At 47.5% G+C, this 17,433-nt stretch overlaps 4 protein-coding genes across 4 annotated transcripts; 3 read left to right on the top strand and 1 right to left on the bottom strand.

Annotated features, from left to right (window-relative positions):
* Window positions 1-24: 24 nt before the first annotated feature.
* N7489_009398 (NCA2 family protein) lies at window positions 25-2,092 on the top strand (the record flags this gene model as incomplete). Its single annotated transcript, XM_056715148.1, has 4 exons — window positions 25-41; window positions 101-1,612; window positions 1,666-1,791; window positions 1,855-2,092. 4 exons carry the CDS (start codon window positions 25-27, stop codon window positions 2,090-2,092), a joined length of 1,893 nt encoding a protein of 630 aa, XP_056562770.1.
* Window positions 2,093-2,845: 753 nt separating this feature from the next.
* Window positions 2,846-3,601, top strand: srgA (Rab family GTPase srgA; the record flags this gene model as incomplete). The annotated part of the gene is made up of 3 exons (XM_056715147.1): window positions 2,846-2,875; window positions 2,948-3,215; window positions 3,279-3,601. The coding sequence occupies 3 exons, from the start codon at window positions 2,846-2,848 to the stop codon at window positions 3,599-3,601; spliced, it is 621 nt and encodes a 206-aa protein (XP_056562769.1).
* A 711-nt stretch (window positions 3,602-4,312) lies between these two features.
* Window positions 4,313-8,028, top strand: N7489_009396 (putative AAA family ATPase; the record flags this gene model as incomplete). Its single annotated transcript, XM_056715146.1, has 6 exons — window positions 4,313-5,845; window positions 5,904-6,622; window positions 7,052-7,291; window positions 7,336-7,493; window positions 7,552-7,680; window positions 7,781-8,028. 6 exons carry the CDS (start codon window positions 4,313-4,315, stop codon window positions 8,026-8,028), a joined length of 3,027 nt encoding a protein of 1,008 aa, XP_056562768.1.
* Window positions 7,801-17,203, bottom strand: atrA (protein kinase MEC1; the record flags this gene model as incomplete). Its single annotated transcript, XM_056715145.1, has 25 exons — window positions 7,801-7,951; window positions 8,408-8,583; window positions 8,644-8,989; window positions 9,094-9,216; window positions 9,272-9,360; window positions 9,418-9,542; window positions 9,593-9,790; window positions 9,840-10,131; window positions 10,180-10,374; window positions 10,424-10,523; window positions 10,591-10,752; window positions 10,806-10,898; window positions 10,950-11,047; window positions 11,096-11,402; window positions 11,455-11,923; window positions 11,983-12,523; window positions 12,590-13,819; window positions 13,871-14,116; window positions 14,171-14,650; window positions 14,732-14,828; window positions 14,884-15,036; window positions 15,094-15,492; window positions 15,550-15,848; window positions 15,904-16,568; window positions 16,624-17,203. The coding sequence occupies 25 exons, from the start codon at window positions 17,201-17,203 to the stop codon at window positions 7,801-7,803; spliced, it is 7,614 nt and encodes a 2,537-aa protein (XP_056562767.1).
* Window positions 17,204-17,433: the final 230 nt, after the last annotated feature.

The raw sequence follows: 17,433 nt of genomic DNA, 5'->3' as shown, positions 1-17,433 counted from the left end.
CTCATACCATTGGAACATCTGGGAATGTCTGTTATACGAGAGTGAGTGAGATACAGTTCCTGAAAAATGTCTTATACTTAACTTGTATTTCTTTACACAGAACTGTTTGTGGCGTCAACACTCAGCTTGATCGCCTTCAGCAACAGATCTCAAGCCCACAGAGATTAGAAGCCACAGATTTATCCAATGAATCTCTTGAGTCAATTGGTCAACTGCAAGATCTCATCAACTCCATTTCTGTGACTTCCAAGACCCAATCCCTTCTACCTCCTAGTCGGTTGGCAGATTTACTTTCGGGAACTTTAGTACAGATCACTCTCCGCGGGGGAAACAGTGCACAACTGTCAGACCATGTGTGGATAGTGGTTGCAAAGGCCGCCATTCAGGCTTCAGGGCTGGTCATGAACACCCTTTTGGATCAAACACTTCAACTGCACGATGAGACCTATTATTGGGGTGAGATGCTGGGGTCTGTATGGTACAGCAGTCTGTATACCGTTCAGAAATTCCCAGCGCAATTCTGCAGGTGGGCGAAGGATGCATGCGCCGCTCAGATCTATCAAGAAGCCCCATCGATCACTGCCAGATGGTCCCGTTTTTACCAGATTGCCCGCCAAACTGCTTGGAATCTCGGAGGACACTCCATAGGTGCCAATTTGCTATCCCCAGTTAGATCATCCCGAGCAGAAATACGGCAGAAACGAGACTTGCTCCTGAAAATGAAAGACCTCCATACCAGCAGCCTGGGTCTTTTGATGGAGGGATGGCATCTTTTCGAAGCGAATGACTCCGCGAGTTTAAGCCCCGGGACTATCAACGCCCAATGGTGCGATGCAGTTCACAGAGCGGTGGTTTTAATTGAAGCCATCTTTCATCACATAGCACTTGAACCTAGCACTCACGAATTGGAACAGGGAGTATTTGCCACTCTGGAGAGGGATATGGATGACACTAGAATGCACACACAGAGGGACAATCCCGTGCATAGACCTTTGGATCTGATTGAGCGACTTGTGCGTGTTCTTCGAGGGAAGTTGCCAAACCATACCACTTCAACGTCTTTATTTATTCGTCGCCATGGGCGCCCTTCATCCATCGTCCGTTATTGGCTACCAGTCTCAGCCGCTCTCCTTTCAGGAAGTGCATCAATGAGATTTTTGGCCAGCCGACAAGAGGAAATCATCCAGTCGATTGTCGATATCGGTACGACCACTATCGATTTCTGGGGTAATTGGGTTGTTCATCCAATCCGAAATCTCATTGGGACGATCAGACATGACGAAAAAAGCGAGATTGCGATAATGAGCAAGAATAGCCTACTGGCTGATCGGGAAAGTCTAGAGAGAATGGTAGTGGACTTTGTCCGCGATCGCCCGGATCTTCACCAGGGTGCGGTGGCGGATACCACCGCCATCGTTAATTCTGTCAAGGAGGGTGATTTGACCCCCGTTCTCAAAGCATATGAAAGGGACCTGCGGTCGCCATTCGTTGGGACTGTTAGAGGCGATCTTGTCCGTGCCCTTTTGATCCAGATCCAGAAGACGAAGGTCGACGTGGAAATTGCCATTAGCGGTATCGATGCTTTGCTGAAGAGCCAGGAGCTTGTATTTGGGTATGTTGGGGTTTCCTTCCAACCTGATTTCTTTTTCCATTAATATCTTTTAGATTTGTTGGGTTGACTCCTGGGATCTTGGTTTCCTTTGCAACTATGAGGTGGCTAGGTGGCCTTCTCGGTAGCCGACGAGGATTGCGAAGAGGCAAGCAACGACATGAATTGAGACGTGGATTGCGGTATGATTCTCTCAGACTGGTGTACAACCCCTTAACAAGCTAATTCCGATACTTTACGTGTAGGAATGTGGCCCGGATTTTGACTTCTTCTACGGTTTTATCCAATGGGACTGTCCCTTACAAGGACGCTGGCCAATTGATTTGTGAGGCAGAGGCTCTCCTTCTGCATGTTAAGGTAATATTTGGAAGCATGCAGTACGAAGAGTTCCGAGAAGACATCCAGGATCTCTTGAATGTTCAGGATGGAGTGGACAAGCAACTTCGCGTGATCGAAAGGATGAGATGGGCGTATCTCCAATAGGTGTTGGTGGCAATAGATATTTTCATCCTAGAAACACCTGATGTATTATGTATCAGCATACAATTAAATAATAGATCATTCATTGTCTGTATACAATTGCCAGGGTTGAGAGCCCAGAAACGTACAAAACCCGGCTTTTTTCTGTATAATGAGACATCCAAGATAGACATGTTCATGTTACGTATCATACATATCAAAGTGTATTTAGCATGAAGATATACATGTACATTTCTAAATTATAAATGCCAGTATATGCTTATAGGTGTTGCCTACGTAGGTATCCATGGATGGATCCCACCTGGGCATGATATTGCTTACATAACATACCGAGATCCTCCTTACCGTGCCGTCATCACCTCCACTCCGTAGGTGGTGCATCGTTCTGCCTCCTTTCCCATAAGACACTCAGAAATCTTTAGCTCATCTATGCTTGGTTGTGGATCTCTGCTTGAAGTCTACAATCTTTTCATATTCCTGCCCGTTTATCAACTTGGGCGCTGTTCTAACATTTGTCCAAGCTCCTGATAAGTCCTCGGGGCAACTTGGGAAAACCATCAACCTAAACCACTTGATTGCTCCAATTCATCCTGCAGCTGCATCTACTCCTTCCGCTTCGCCCCAGACAACATCAAACCCAATACCCCTTGTCGCTCGACTTGACGGATCTCCGGATCACTTCGGTCTCCTATCCATCTTCCACAGTGCTGCTAGCTTCGGTGCTTAATTTCTACTCAAATATCGCCATAATCCATAATGGCTGGCACACGGAATTATGATTTCCTGGTTAGTATTCACCGCTGTTCAAAATCCAACCAGTTTCCCCACAAAGTCCTGACAGTGTTAACTTTGTCATAGATTAAACTGTTGTTGATCGGGGACTCGGGCGTGGGTAAATCATGTTGTCTACTGCGATTCAGCGAAGACTCCTTTACCCCATCATTCATCACTACAATCGGAATTGACTTCAAAATTCGTACGATCGAGTTGGATGGCAAGAGGGTGAAGTTGCAGATCTGGGACACTGCAGGCCAGGAGCGCTTTCGCACTATCACGACGGCATACTACCGAGGTGCCATGGGTATTCTGCTGGTCTACGACGTGACAGATGAACGATCATTCCAAAGTATGACTCCCCCCTCTCCTAGTTTGCTAGAGGTATCTGACCTCTTTTCCCCCTTCTGTTTAGACATTCGAACCTGGTTTTCAAACGTCGAGCAACATGCTAGTGAAGGCGTACACAAGATCCTCATTGGAAATAAGTGCGACTGGGAAGAGAAAAGGGCAGTTTCTACTGAACAAGGCCAGCAGCTCGCCGATGAACTCGGCATTCCCTTCCTCGAGGTTTCGGCCAAGAACAACATCAACATTGAGAAGGCATTCTACAGCCTTGCATCGGATATCAAAAAAGGGATGGACACTTCCAAGACTGAACAATCTGGTTCTCAGGGTGTTAATATAGACCAGCAAGGCTCCGGTCCGAATGGTAACTCTGGGGGCAAGTGTTGTTAGTTGTTGTATCACCACCCTTTGTCTTTTGCCCATGATCTCCCTTGTGTTTTAAGCTACTCACATGTCTCTTATTTCCCCCTCGCTCTCTTGTCCGTCGATATCTCATTTTTGCTCTGCTCGCTACATTATCATGTGCCAAGATCTGAATGTCCAAGTTTTATGCCTAAAGAATTGGCTGCCTATGGACATTCGAGTATCATACAAACTTGTCCATATTCTGTGATACCTCGTAGTTTGTGTCTATACTTTTTTTCTTTCCCTTCTTTGAACTGGTTTTATAGTAGGTATACATATATATATACACATACATATGTAGGCGTGCAAGTACAATGTAGCGAACTGGGTGACCCACTTTTCTCTAAATCTTTCCATCCTTTCTTTTCTCTTTGTCTTTGTCTTTTTTCTTTTTCTCTTTTTGAATAATCTTCTTAATAGTTGCTTTGTTTTTTTCCCCTTCAATAGAAAGATTGAAGGCTTGATTTAATACAAGGACAATTTCAATTTCACCGTTCCCCCGGAGTTGCCCCTCCCCCACCAAAAATTTCTGGAAAATATTTGGATTGTTTCTTCTACTTTCAGTGCTGAGAAAGTCTCATGCTGTAAAATCTTCCTTGATCTCAAGCTTTTAAATATCCGAGACAGAAAGAGAAGAGAGTGATCCCCCAAAAAGAGACAGGATTACAAGAACACACCAAGGTCCTTTTTCATATCATGTCCGACATTCGCAGTTTTACTGCTCGTCCACTGTCAAAGCAGCAAGCACGGAAGGACCTCAAAGATGCATTTCGTGTCTATCTATCCTCCTCTTCGTTAGCTGCGCTAAGGCTCCAAACAGAGAGCGTCTGCACGCTAAGGCAAGGCGATGGGCCGCCGCAGACTGCCATAGCATGGTATGCGTCAGAGAACATCCAGAGCACAGTCATGCAAATATCAAGGACACTGCAGGAATGCTATGATATCAAGATTGGAGAGAAAGTTTCTATCACCAGGGCTGAAGGGCCCCTAGACAACGTCGACATAGCGACATTGGCGGACTGTTCCGATCCCGAGAAAATTGCCAAACATGGCTCAATTTCAGAAAGTGACAGATCCCACTGGGAATGGGCCCTGGATGAAAAGCTTCTCCGATGCGGGAATTTGACGACAGGCTTGACGTTTGACCTAGAGCTCAAGGGACAACCCAGGAGTTTTCGAGTGGTTAATATTCATTCACAGAACCCTCACTCTAGTCATACTCTTTTTCAGTTCACCGAGGCTTCGAAGGTTTCCCTTGGCCCAGTCATCGAAAGAAAAGAAGAAAAATCTTCAGGCATAGAGGTGCAATCTACTGGTCTCGGAGGCCTCTCCCGCCAGATTGACGACATCAATGAAAGTTTGTCTGATTTTAATGTTGATCCACGGAAGCCGGCGATGCCATCATTCTACGAGAATAGCCGAGGGATTTTACTCTATGGACCAAAAGGGACAGGCAAAACAAGTCTCCTAGAACAGATCGAGAAGGCTGGCTGGAAGCAAACATTCAAAGTCGGCATGTCAACTTTGGGGAGAAGTACCCATGAGGGCGAGGTTAAGCTGCGAAATATTTTCCAGGAGGCGGCTCGCTCCAACCCCAGTGTCATCATCATCGACCAGCTGGATTTTATTGCCCCCAAGCGAACCTCGATTGAGTCTCATTCCCTTGCATCTGTCCTTTGTGAGAACCTAGATGCTATCCGAAACACATCGGTCCTCGTGGTGGCCGCAACAAGACACCCCAACCAAGTCGATGATGCCCTCAGAACGCCTCACCGACTCGGGACAGAAATTGAGATACAAGTCCCTACCGCTCAGGACCGAGCTGAAATACTACGTGCCATTCGGGGGCCAGTATCTGCTGGTCTAACGGACGAGCTAGTAGACCTACTAGCAGAGAAGACACACGGATACGTCGGAGCCGACCTTTTCGCCCTTCTGCAATTGGTCTGTCGCAAAGCCCGACAACGACAACTCGTGGAACAAAACTCCACAGCCATCTCCGCCAGCCAGCCCGACCCATTTAGCTGGCATCAGGAAGGTTTAAGCGAGGATGAATCGGCCATCTCATTGGAGATACAAGAAACCGATATTCTGCTTTCACTGCAGGAAATCCGTCCCACGGCCATGCGGGAAGTATTCTTGGAAACCCCAAAGGTGAGATGGTCAGACATCGGTGGACAGCAGGATATCAAAAAGCGCCTCCAGCAAGCGGTTGAGCGACCCTTGAAGGTAAGATCTGTATTCGAGTACCAGGACAACTCTTGCATTGAAGACTAATCTTTCCTAGTACCCTCAACGGATGCGCAGACTCAACGTGAATAGTAAAAAGGGTGTTTTACTTTATGGCCCACCTGGTTGTTCCAAGACACTGACAGTCAAAGCCCTAGCCACAGAGGCGGGGCTGAACTTCCTGGCAGTCAAAGGTGCAGAGATTCTCAGCATGTACGTTGGAGAGTCTGAGCGAGCATTGAGAGAGATCTTCAGAAAGGCCCGAGCAGCACGACCAAGTATCATATTCTTCGATGAGATTGATGCTATTGCTGCTCGACGCAGCAGCAGTTCGGGAGGAGTCAATGTTCTTACGACTTTGCTAAACGAAATGGACGGTATCGAGGAGCTCCGAAACGTGTTGGTCATTGCTGCAACAAACAAGCCCGATGTCTTAGATCCCGCATTGATGCGACCCGGGCGATTGGACAATATTCTTTATATTGGTCCCCCGGACTTTGAGGCGCGCAGGGAAATCTTGCGCATCTGGACCAATAAGTCTGTGGTGAGCCCAGAAGTCGACTTGGATAATCTGGCATCTCTGACTGAGGGCTATTCTGGTGCCGAGATTGTGAGCATCTGTGAAACTGCGGGAGATGCAGCACTTGATGAGGAGGAGGAAACGGAGCAGGAGCAGGATGTGCAGTGGAAACACTTTGAATATGCACTGGGACAAGTGCGGCGGCAAATTACGGATACTGTCATCGAAGAGTATGAGAGATGGAGAGAGGGCCAGAAGTAAATACCTATATATGTAAAATGGCTGTACAATCAAAGATATAAGTTCTTAAAACCAGTTGATCTTAAAATCAGTTGAAGAGAGCTGAAGAGCTGAAGAGCTGAAGAGCGTATAAAGTGTATAGGTGGATACCGAATTAGGTTAGTGCCAAAATGTGCAGCATCCCTTCTCTTAACCTCTCTCTTCTCTCTCTCTCTCTCTCATTATCTCTTGGCATAGTATTCCAAGTTCTCCCTTTCTATCTCTTTTCGACTTTCCTGTTTCAATTCTTCGCGATCTAGGTGATCTAGAGCTGCTTACTCTACATATCCAATCTATACCTAGGTACCACTTGAAGCCCCGGGAATCATTTGGCGCGTGTGCGCTGAATCTTCAAAATGTCGTTGAGATCACCTCGTGGACGTTCCCCTCTACGTTCACCAGAGCAGGACCGAGCACGGTCTCATTCTTTACATCGTTCGAAACCCCGAAGTGAAAGCCCGTCCCGAAGCCTTACCCGAAGTCCGTCACACGGTCGACGCGATCGCTATCGTTCAAAAACCCGATCCCGATCCCCGTCTCGTGGTCGAACCCGATCTCGCAGTCGCAGTCGAGGTGGTCGCCGGTACAATAGCCGAAGCGAAAGCCGCTCACTTACTCCCAATCCTAGCCCTCCGAGAAGTGCTAAGGTAAGTGCCAGTCTTTTCCTGTTGTGATATGACTCTCCACCCAGCGCCCGCCATCATATACATGAACTTGGAGCTGACTTCTCTTCTACTCAACAGATCGTGGTAGAAAAATTGACAAAAAATGTCACAGAGAATCACATCCGAGAGATCTTCGGGGGCTTTGGGGAGATAGAGTATCTCGATCTTCCAATCAACGAAGCTTGTAAGACTCACTTTTCACCCGCGCTTCAAGATGTGTCTGTCCCCTAACACTCTTGCAGTCATGACAAATAGGGGGACTGCGTATATCCTTTACTACGACCCCGCCGATGCGGAGGCAGCCATTGCCCACATGCACGAGGCTCAGCTTGACGGGGCCATTTTGAATGTCTCAATCGTTCTCCCTCGCCGTAAATTCTCACGCTCCCCACCCCCTGCATCAACTCGGGGGAAGGGCGGCCGCCCCAGGTACGGCCGAGGACCATACGCAGGCCCGTCATCTCCGCCCAGACGGCACGGAGGCGGTCGACCTACAGAACGCCATGACATTTATAGGCCCCAGACTGCATCGAGATCACGATCTCCAGTTCGTTCCCGATCATACTCTTCTCGATCTCGCTCACCGCCACCCCGCAGAGGTAGTCGCACAGACTCGCGGCATCGACGACGCCGGAGCCCAAGCTACAGCAGTTATGGTTACAGCAGCCGAAGTCGCAGTCCAGACCGGAACCGAGGCCACAATCGACATTGAACGCTGAGAGTTTTCCAGTCCCGTGTCTTGTTGCGGATTGGTTCAACCCTAACGGGGGATTGCGTGTGATATTCGGTGCGGGAAACTGAATTTCTCTTGCAGAATATCCAGAGTAGCTATTTCTATGCAACAGCCAACAAACTCCACTACTACTTTTAATGTACGGATTACGAGATTTTGCGCTCCCTTCTCAAGTAGTTCATATGTATACTCAGTTGTTGAGAAGTAGGATAAGACCTAGTCTTATTGTAGTAATGAAACAGCGACGGACGCAAAAGATAACAAGGCTGGAAGGACTACACTTTTTCTTTTTCTTTCAAATGTATGACTTGGACAGAATATATCAACCTCCAAAAAGAAAAGAAACCATTCAAAAGAACGAACACCATCCGATGTACATTGACGCCAGTTTCTTCTTGTCTGTTGCTTGTATGATCAATTCATCCACTTGACCATCCACTGAAAGTGCAATGGGCTGCTTAGACATGAAGCCACGGAGTTTGTTCCGAACATCTTCCAAGACGCCAGCCGGTGTGTCTGGGACATTCACATGGGTGCGACGCTGGGGCAAAGAGATTTGTTAGGAGCTGACTCGTTTGGTATCGGGTTGAAATGTACTCACTCTCTTCCCGATAAAATCGGTGGTTGGATCATGCAAGAAAGTCTCGAGAACAGTCATCAAGGCGTCCTCGTTTTGTCGCAGCAGGCTGAGTGTAATTTCACAAGTCCTTCTGAAGGGACCTATACCATGGATGTTAGCGTGAGAGTAAAACCCGAGAATATCCTCAAACGAACCATTGTATCCGTAAGCGCCAAAGGCATCGATCATGTTATGAGTCAATCGGAATGGTACCACCTCGGGTTTCTCAAAAGTTTGGCCTTTGTCAAAGAGACAGTTGAAATCAACATGTAGGAGGCCGCCTGTTCCTTCTTCGAATGAAAGATTTTCGCCATGTCGATCGCCCAGACTTCATATATAGAAAAGAAAACTGGTTAGCGTGATGTAACTTCCAGGGCATGAGGTGGAAGCAGATAGAGAGCCCTCAAATCATTGAACGGCGAGAGAACTTACCCAAGAACATATCCCACCATTGACATCACAGCGGAAGACCGTGTATACCTCAATCTCGCTGTAAACCATGCCTCCGTTTCAGGAAACATCTCAATGAACCATTCATGAAGAACTGGAGGGAGCCTGCAACTGTCAGTATAGTGGACTCACGGGAATGATATTGAAACGGAGGATTTACTTGGCCAGAATGTCAGTGGTGAACAAAGGCAACTTTGCAAATGATCGATCAGCGCAGATTTCGTTCAAGGTATGCCTGATCTCGTTGTACTATTGCACACGTTAATAACACAGTCTGTGTATTGTGTTAGATGTGGTTATACCTACATTTGGTGCAATGCCTCTTTCACGCAGCAACTTGATGACGATCTCTCTCAGTGTGCGGAGGTTATCAACCCATTCAATAAGACCACATTCCTCGTTTAGAGGCGTCACAGCGTATGTTTTGATGTCTGTCCGGGGTCAGCCTCTGGAAGGGCCCAAAGTTCATGAATTCACTTACACATGCGCCGCTTGCTTGATTCGACGTCTCTCTTGAGGAATCGGTTGATCATGTTGTTGAATTCCATGAGACGTTGATCCTTGCGCAAATCATCTTTGGGCTTGCAAAGTGCGTTATAGATCTTCCCGTCAGATCCTCGCAGGCTGATTTTGCGTGGCTTTTGAAGCGAGTTCAAAATCTGCGCTTCATCCAAAACAGCTAGTTTCGGTTAGTTGGTCTCTGCGGGAATAGGAAGTTGCTAACGTACCCTCGATGGTTGTTGGATCCCGAGGGAAGGCCCTGAAGCCTTTGACGTATTCGATGTTCTGACTGGCAGGGAGACTCGGGATCAACATTGCCTGGAAAGGCACCACTAATCGGCATGGCGCAACTTTATGATTGAACCCTAGATTGCGGGCGAGTTGCACTCGAGATGACTTTTCCTCCACCCGAGCAAGGCAGAGTTGGAGTAGTTCCTCTGAGAACTTTGTACCTTGAGTGATCATGCGACGGATTTCCGACGCTGTTGAGGATTCTCCTTTTGATTTGTTACCGTAGTCCTGAACAAGTTAGTCCCTCGCACTCTGTTTCAGACGGATGACACTTACTATGATCTTCTGTAGGCAATTGTACCCCCTTTTAGCTCGTTCCTTATTGGAGGACTTGACAACGGCGAGGACTGTCCAGAGACCTTGCTGTGGGAAGTTGTGAACTGCCTTAGCTACAATCCGCGTCAACAGATCATAGACTGTGGCATTAGGGTGACAAATCCTGGCAACCACTTGGGGTAAGATCGTGAACAGCTACAACTGTCAGCTAGCTATCCCGGAAAATCAAATTTAGTAAACCCACCAGAGCCGCTTGCAAGCGTTTGTCGATGAATTTCTTCAGTTGTGCATGCATCTCATCGAGACTCTTCTTCCGTTGCGCTTGTGTATGCTTTTGAAATTCTCTAGCGTGGTGTGAAACGATCATTAGCAAATGTTTACCAATGGCCGCGCCAGTAGACTCTTTCTTACTCGTTATCGCCTCTCTTCGGATCAATGGGTTGTTCAACAATCGAGGCATGTTCAAGCCAGAGGGTCAGAAGCTTGGGCAAAGTCTGGAAGACATATTTGGTCCCATATGTCAGCGAGCGAAGATAATTGTCAATGACAAGCTTTGTAGCTTCTCCACTTAAGCTGTGTGATATCGGTCAGTCTCAGTCAGGGAATGCGAAGTCCGATCAACTGACTATATCTGAGCTTCCTTTCCCATGGGCTTGGCCTTCTCGGACTCCAAAATTTTATTGTAATGCTTCCCCAGGTAATAATGTGCCCTTTCCCACCTGTTTGCCCATTAGAACTGACCGTGTTAAAGCGATGGTAATGCAACTTACTTTGGATACAGCTTGATGGCCTCTCGGTATCTCTGGACAATGGCTTGAGAGTGGGTCTGACCAGCCCTGTCCGTCCATTTGGCTAACATCAAATGAGCCTAGATGGGTTAGTATCTGGTCCACGTGAACTGTGTTGTGCCACTTACGAGAGCAGTAGACTCGTTTTGATGCTGCCCACGACCTGAGAGAAACGACATGGCTTCAATTTCGACTGAAGAAGATGTACTCGAGGTAGCTTCGTTGGCAGAAATCGCACCCTCTAGAGTCTGAATGGCTTTTCGATGGTGCCCATCTTTCCAGAGGAGTCGCGCATGTTCTATGGAAGCAGATCTGTCTTTCAACCGTGCTGCGTTGAGCATCGAGTGATACGCTTGACTGCTGAAATTGCCCTTTCTCGAAAGGCGAGCACTGGTGAGCCATGCAGCGGATATATCAGAATCCGCAAACTCGCCCCTGTATCGTACTTTTAGCTATCTGTTTCATCATTCGTGGACCATGAACTCACGCTAGCTCCATTGTGGCTCGTCTCAATCCCAATAGGTATTGTTTATCGGAAAGGTAACCACCCAAAACATCCAAACGTCGGTCTAGGGCAGCCAGCAAGCCCGGTCGCGATTGGCCTGATTGTGCTTTGGCAATGGATTCGACCTCCGACAAAGCATGTAACCGGAGCATGTCATCATGGCATGCTTGTAGTGACGCCACCGAATTCGTGGTTAGTGACCGGGCAACGTTAAGCCTGAGCTCGTTGATTTTACCAGTAAATGACTCGTCTTGTTTTTGACGCAGAGCATCAAGAGCTGAGCCTATCCCAACATTAAACTCTTCAGTTCCCTGTTTGGCGCAAAGATCAAGATAGCCCTCTAGCTTGTCCCATCTACTCATTATCCACGAAGCTTCAACCGCAAAGGGCAGGAACCGTGAAGCCGCTGTCTCATTTTCTTTGAGGACCTCGAAACGAGTGAGAATAGCATCTAGATAACGGTGAGCAAGAAGATGGAACAGGTAACAACCGCCTTATGTTCGATCTTACCTTGTTGGCCCGATTCTTTGAGACAGGTCACAAGATTCCATTGCGCATCGACGTTGTCGGGTTCCTTCTCGAGTTGTAGCTCGTACCAACTCTGCGCCGTGGCCCATCTCCCAGCTTTCCGGTGCTCAAGGATTTGCTGGTCAATGTCCAGTGCAGACAAATGACTTGAGATGCCTTCAATTCCATCGGGTTCGTCAATCTGGCTATAGATGTCTTGTAATCTTTGGTATAGAGGCTCGAGGCTGGATCTCTCCTGTGATTCCCCGTGGGCCTTGCATTTTCGAATGTACTGTTCCCAGTGGAAAAGCGCTTTGGAGAATGATTTACATTCAACAGCTCGCTTAGAGATGATCTCAGGCGGTATTGAGGATAAGAGATTCTCGACAGACTTGATCTGCGATGAGTATTTATCAATGAGCGCGTCACGGCTTTGATCTTTATGAGAACGACTCGTTTGGTTGGAATTGTGATTGAGGCCATTAAGATGCTTTTTCTTTCCTTGCAGCCATCTAGACAGGTAGTCTAGCACCTCAAAAACGCTCTATCGTCGATGAAAGGGCCTTTGTCAGTATTAGGACAGCCAGTTCGATTCTTCGGAGATTCTCACCTGGCTACTGCTTATGATTGTCTCCCGAGCATTGTTGTTTGTCTCTGGAACAGGATGTGAAAGAACGCTCATCAATTCATGTTGAAGATTTTGTTGTTCTTGTTCAGTCCCTCCCACGATGCGGTTCAGGACCGCAAATGGTAAAAGGAACGAAGAGATGGAAATGTCTTGACCCTTCACAACCCGACTCGATATTGAGAAGACCATTTTTGCGTTGTCTCCATTCCCTGTTCGCAGAAGATCCTGCACCAGCGTTCGAAGCCACTCACTGTGAGTCAATTTGGGGGAGAAGAGAGGATAGTTGACTTCAGTATGATTGGTCACAACAGTGACCGTATAAGTAGACGTAAGAAATGGTGTAAGAGTGTTGCGAACACTTTCCGGAAGCTCCATCCAGCGTTGATACTTCTCATCAACTTGTAAATCGCGGGAGCGCTGGGTCAATACCGCATTCAGTTTGCAAAACTTGAGCAGGCCTTGCATAGCCCATGCTAGAAAACCCTGAGCCCTAGTGTTGGAAGCAGACAAGAATGCATCAACCAAAACATGCTGAAGGAAGAAAAGAATGAATGCGACTGTTTCTTCCATTCTGTCAAAGTTGGATAAGACCAGTATATCCTTCTTCTCTTTGATTGTTTCAACTCGATTTGGATCGAGACAGCCGACAAGCCCTAGGCATCGAGCCGACAATAAAGTAATGCTGTCTGAGGTGGTACTGAACTTAACACAACAGTCCAACAATGACCTAGTTAGCTGAGCAATCACAGGGTCTGGTTGTTCACTCAGAACAGAGTCATGGAGAAACTCTTCATTTGCTGACAGGAAGGGAGCCAACTCCATTAGAGCTTGTTCAACAACGGTGGCATTTTCACTCTGGCAGCGGCGGATTAACGCCAGGAACTGGCTTCGAACGTCCATTTGGGCTCTCATGTCATTGATTTTGGCATCAAAGGCAGCCATCTCTGGAATCGATGCAAGCGAAGGCATGGTGCTGAAGGTATCTCGTACAAGACTCGGATGGTTAGTTAAAATATGATCGATCAGTTGGCATGCGCGGGTTCTGCTCTCTTCGGTCAGGTTATCCCAATATCTGATTACAATCGCTAGCGTTTGATCAATTATTGGCTCAAGGTCCTCTTCACTAAGAGAACTGATCAATGTCTTCCACGCAGAGAATGCATAATCACACAGTTCCTCGATCTCTAGCGCGGACCGAAGACATGCACAAACCTGCAATGTTCAGTCACTAAAATTGAACGATTTGCAAGGCTGTATACATACCTGAGGCAATGCACTGCTAACATGACCCTGGGCGATGTTGATCATCTCTTCAATGGCTTTGATGTTTCTTCTCTTCTCTGCCAATGTTTGTCTCACTTGGAAGTCGTTGATAGCATTTGCGAATTGTGTGATAATACCGAGTACGTGCTCCTCGATGAATTGACTTAGATCCGCTTTCTTCGATGAACTTCCATGCGCAATCTTTCGCGGGACAAACGTGGCTAATCGGTGGAGGGCTTGGTTGAACTGAAGAGACTCTCATTAGCGATCCAGAAAAGGTGAAAAGAAACAAGAACATACCCTCTCCTTTTTTTGCTCACCCGCATCGCCAAGGCTCTTCAGCAAGTCACAAGCAATGAGAATTGGCTCAATCCTCACCAACTCCGCCAAAGACCGACCCTTGAATGCGGGGTCTATATCTGCTAGAAGAGACATGATCATACCCTCGGGGTTGTCTGATTGTTGCGATAGGAGGAAAGCAAGGATCGCGGCCAGGTTATTCTTCTCCGAGCAAACGTCAAAAGCAGACTCACCCTCGTTGCGACTAGCTCCAATCCTGCAAATGATGTCTCGCTTTCGTGTCAAAACCAGGTAGGGCAAGACATGGACTTCTGTCAAACGTAAGAAACCATCAACCTTCATGCCAAGCAGATCACATAGCTGTTCGGCCATATACGGGCGAGACTGGAGATTCTTGACCACAGTCACCGAAAGGGTCCTCCAATAAGGCCGAAAGAGGCCAGCAGGTGTCAAGGAAAATTGTTGGGCGAGTTTGGTTAACTAAGTTCACATGTAAGCTGTTTCCATATCCCTGGAAACCAAGAGCAAAGTAATCTGAGGTATAATCTCAGGGGTACGCACCTCGTTGTAAGCCACGGCGCAAACGTAGGGGTTTGGATGACCGAGGTACTCCAAGAGCCGAAGGAGAATGATGTTCTTCTCTTCATCTTCCGAGACACTATATACAACAAATCGTGAGATAAAGTAGCGAGGGTTAGAGAACAGAAACGCACATTGCCAGCCCACAGAGTGTTAGGATGCAAGCTTCCTGTAATGGCATATCATCTTTTCCAGAAAGATTTTTAAGCCACTCAAGCACAACGACGAAATTGGCCCGGCGGATATCTGTTGGTAGATTTGAGCGCACGAAAGCTACCACTGAATGTCTATAAAATAGTTAGTATCCAGTGCGAAAGTGTGCCTTTCAGGACCGTCGAACGTACCCAGTTGCAACACGCAGTTCTCTGATTGAGCTCCGAAGCGAGTGAAGACAGAATTCTCCTGAGGCAGAGTTTGAAATATGCATTTGATTGGAGTTTGGAGCATGCATCAAAATTCTTCTGAGTGCGACCATTGCAGATATCCGAGGACCAGGCGCGCGTGTAAGCTTGGGTAGGATGAAGTTGAACAGCGACCATATCTCTTCAAATTCGGGATGCTCCTCATTTCCCGAGCGATCATTCTGATACTGATCCGTATCGCATGTTTGACAAAAGAGTGTGTCTCGTTTTATGACATCCGAGGGCTTCCTCAAGAGCTTCTTTGCCGTTGCACAGCAAATTTTGCCTAGGATGTCTAATAGCTCGGTCCGTTTAGATTCGGAGAGTCCCTCGTAGGATGATCTTTCACATGGATAAATTAGCTTTTCACGCCTTTATAGGTATCCGTTGTCCACTCACTGGATGGAGCTGCGTAGATCAGCCATAGTTTTGCCACAATCGGATTGAAGGATCGCCGATACATTCCCGGCAAGCAAGTGAAACAGTCCATGACTTGTAGATCCTGTTGGTAGACCTGGGAGACACAGCCGCTTCGATGCCCGGGCATATTCATTCGGCTCCGCTTGGTGCAAAACCCCGGCTCTCTGAAATGGCGTATCTGACCCCTCGTAAACATCACCTGGTGATCGTTTGGGTGGACAGACTGTCAATGGCGATGCTGTATCTAGAAGCTGGGCATGCAAGGCCTGGAGAGGGCTCTAGTCTGGTTTTAGCTCGGTAACCCGCCTATGTTAGATATGAGAGAAAGCTTACCCAGAGACACGACTCAGGCGACTGAAGGCTGGAATTACCGTCTTTAACTTCTGTCAGCATTGGAAGCAGGGTTTCCCTCAATTGTTGCTTCAGAGGCTGAGAGGATTTTGCAGTTTCTGCCAAATCGCACAAGAAGCGACTTATAATGACCTGAATAGAAGGCAACCTTCCTATATTCTCAAGACTCAGAAAGCCGCACAAGCATTGGGACCAAGTTGAAGTCAGGCTCATGTTTGAGAGCAGCCCAGCCAAAGTCGATTCTGGTACGCAGCATCGGTGCAAATATGTCAGGTATTGCAAAGGCACAATTGCATCTTCCGATGTGAGTTGTGCTCCTTTTACTTGCAACCACTCGATAATGACTTGTCTAAGGCGATGGAAACCATTCAGTACCCACGAGAAATTTTGGCGGAGAATGAGATCATGATGTTTTGCACGGGATTGCATCTCGCCCCTCGGGTTGAACGAATCAAGCAATCGACAGGCCAGAGAGGCCGTCTGCACAAAGCTTCCAAGAGCCGTGCTGCTGTTGAATAATCCAGGGGAGAGACCTAGGTTTTGGGTGTCTTCAATAAGCGATCCATTTGCTGCGGGTATGGACAACCCTCCGGGGCGAGTATCCCAGGAATTGCTCCGTTGAAATGTTTCAAGGGAGCACAAAATATCTAGCAAATGTTAACTTGACCCAATCTTCTATATCATCGGGGGCTATTAACGGACCTGACGTGCAAGCACGCAGAAATGCAGCAACGGCATAGCTTGCAGGCAATGAACGGGCTTGCTTGAACTGGGAATAAGCTAAGCTGGCACAAAGAAGTTGAATCTTTTCTTGGACAGTCTCGGAGGACCAGGTGGTGGCCAGTCGAATCAGTCGTAGGATGAGCCATGCGAATAGAGGAGCATGTATATCCTCTCCCAGGATCAGAGGATCAGAGAGTTCCCACAGAGCTTGTGGCGCTTTCTCAATGCTGGCCTGGATGATGTCTAAGCAGTCGAGAACTTGCCCTTCCAGATCTTGCTCTGATGCGCTCCGGTTCGGGTTAAGCTCTAGGCCGGCCTTCAAGACAATGCATATAAGTTTGTTGATATCAGTGACATCTTCATCGACGCGTAGTTGACTTTGTATTTCACTAAGAAGTTCCTGGCGAAGCTGTGCAAATGTCTCCCGGGTTAGATGTGATTCATTTCCCTGGGTTGCAAGATGCGGTACGAAACGCGAAGCAAGGATCGACGAGGCAGGTTCAGATCTCCAAGCGTTCCCAGGCGCAGTGGCCCGTTCATTCTCTCCCTCGATTGCCATAGGGTAAACACATGTTCATAATATCAGGTTTGAAATTTCAATTCCTCGCGTTTAAGTAAGTTCCGAGGCTGGGTTGTGTTCGTGTGGATGTTTGAAGTGCGCAGATACGCGGATAGAGTTGATATATCGATTGACACCTGAGGCATCAGATATCCACTGTCTGCGCGCATACAATATATAATATTATCAGAGCTGGTGATCATTGAATCATTCTACAAATCATATCTATC

The sequence above is a fragment of the Penicillium chrysogenum genome, assembly GCF_028827035.1.
Source record: "Penicillium chrysogenum strain IBT 35668 chromosome Unknown utg000005l_segment0_segment0, whole genome shotgun sequence".
NCBI classification, from domain to species: Eukaryota; Fungi; Ascomycota; class Eurotiomycetes; order Eurotiales; family Aspergillaceae; genus Penicillium; species Penicillium chrysogenum.
This window is presented reverse-complemented; position numbering and strand designations above follow the sequence as displayed.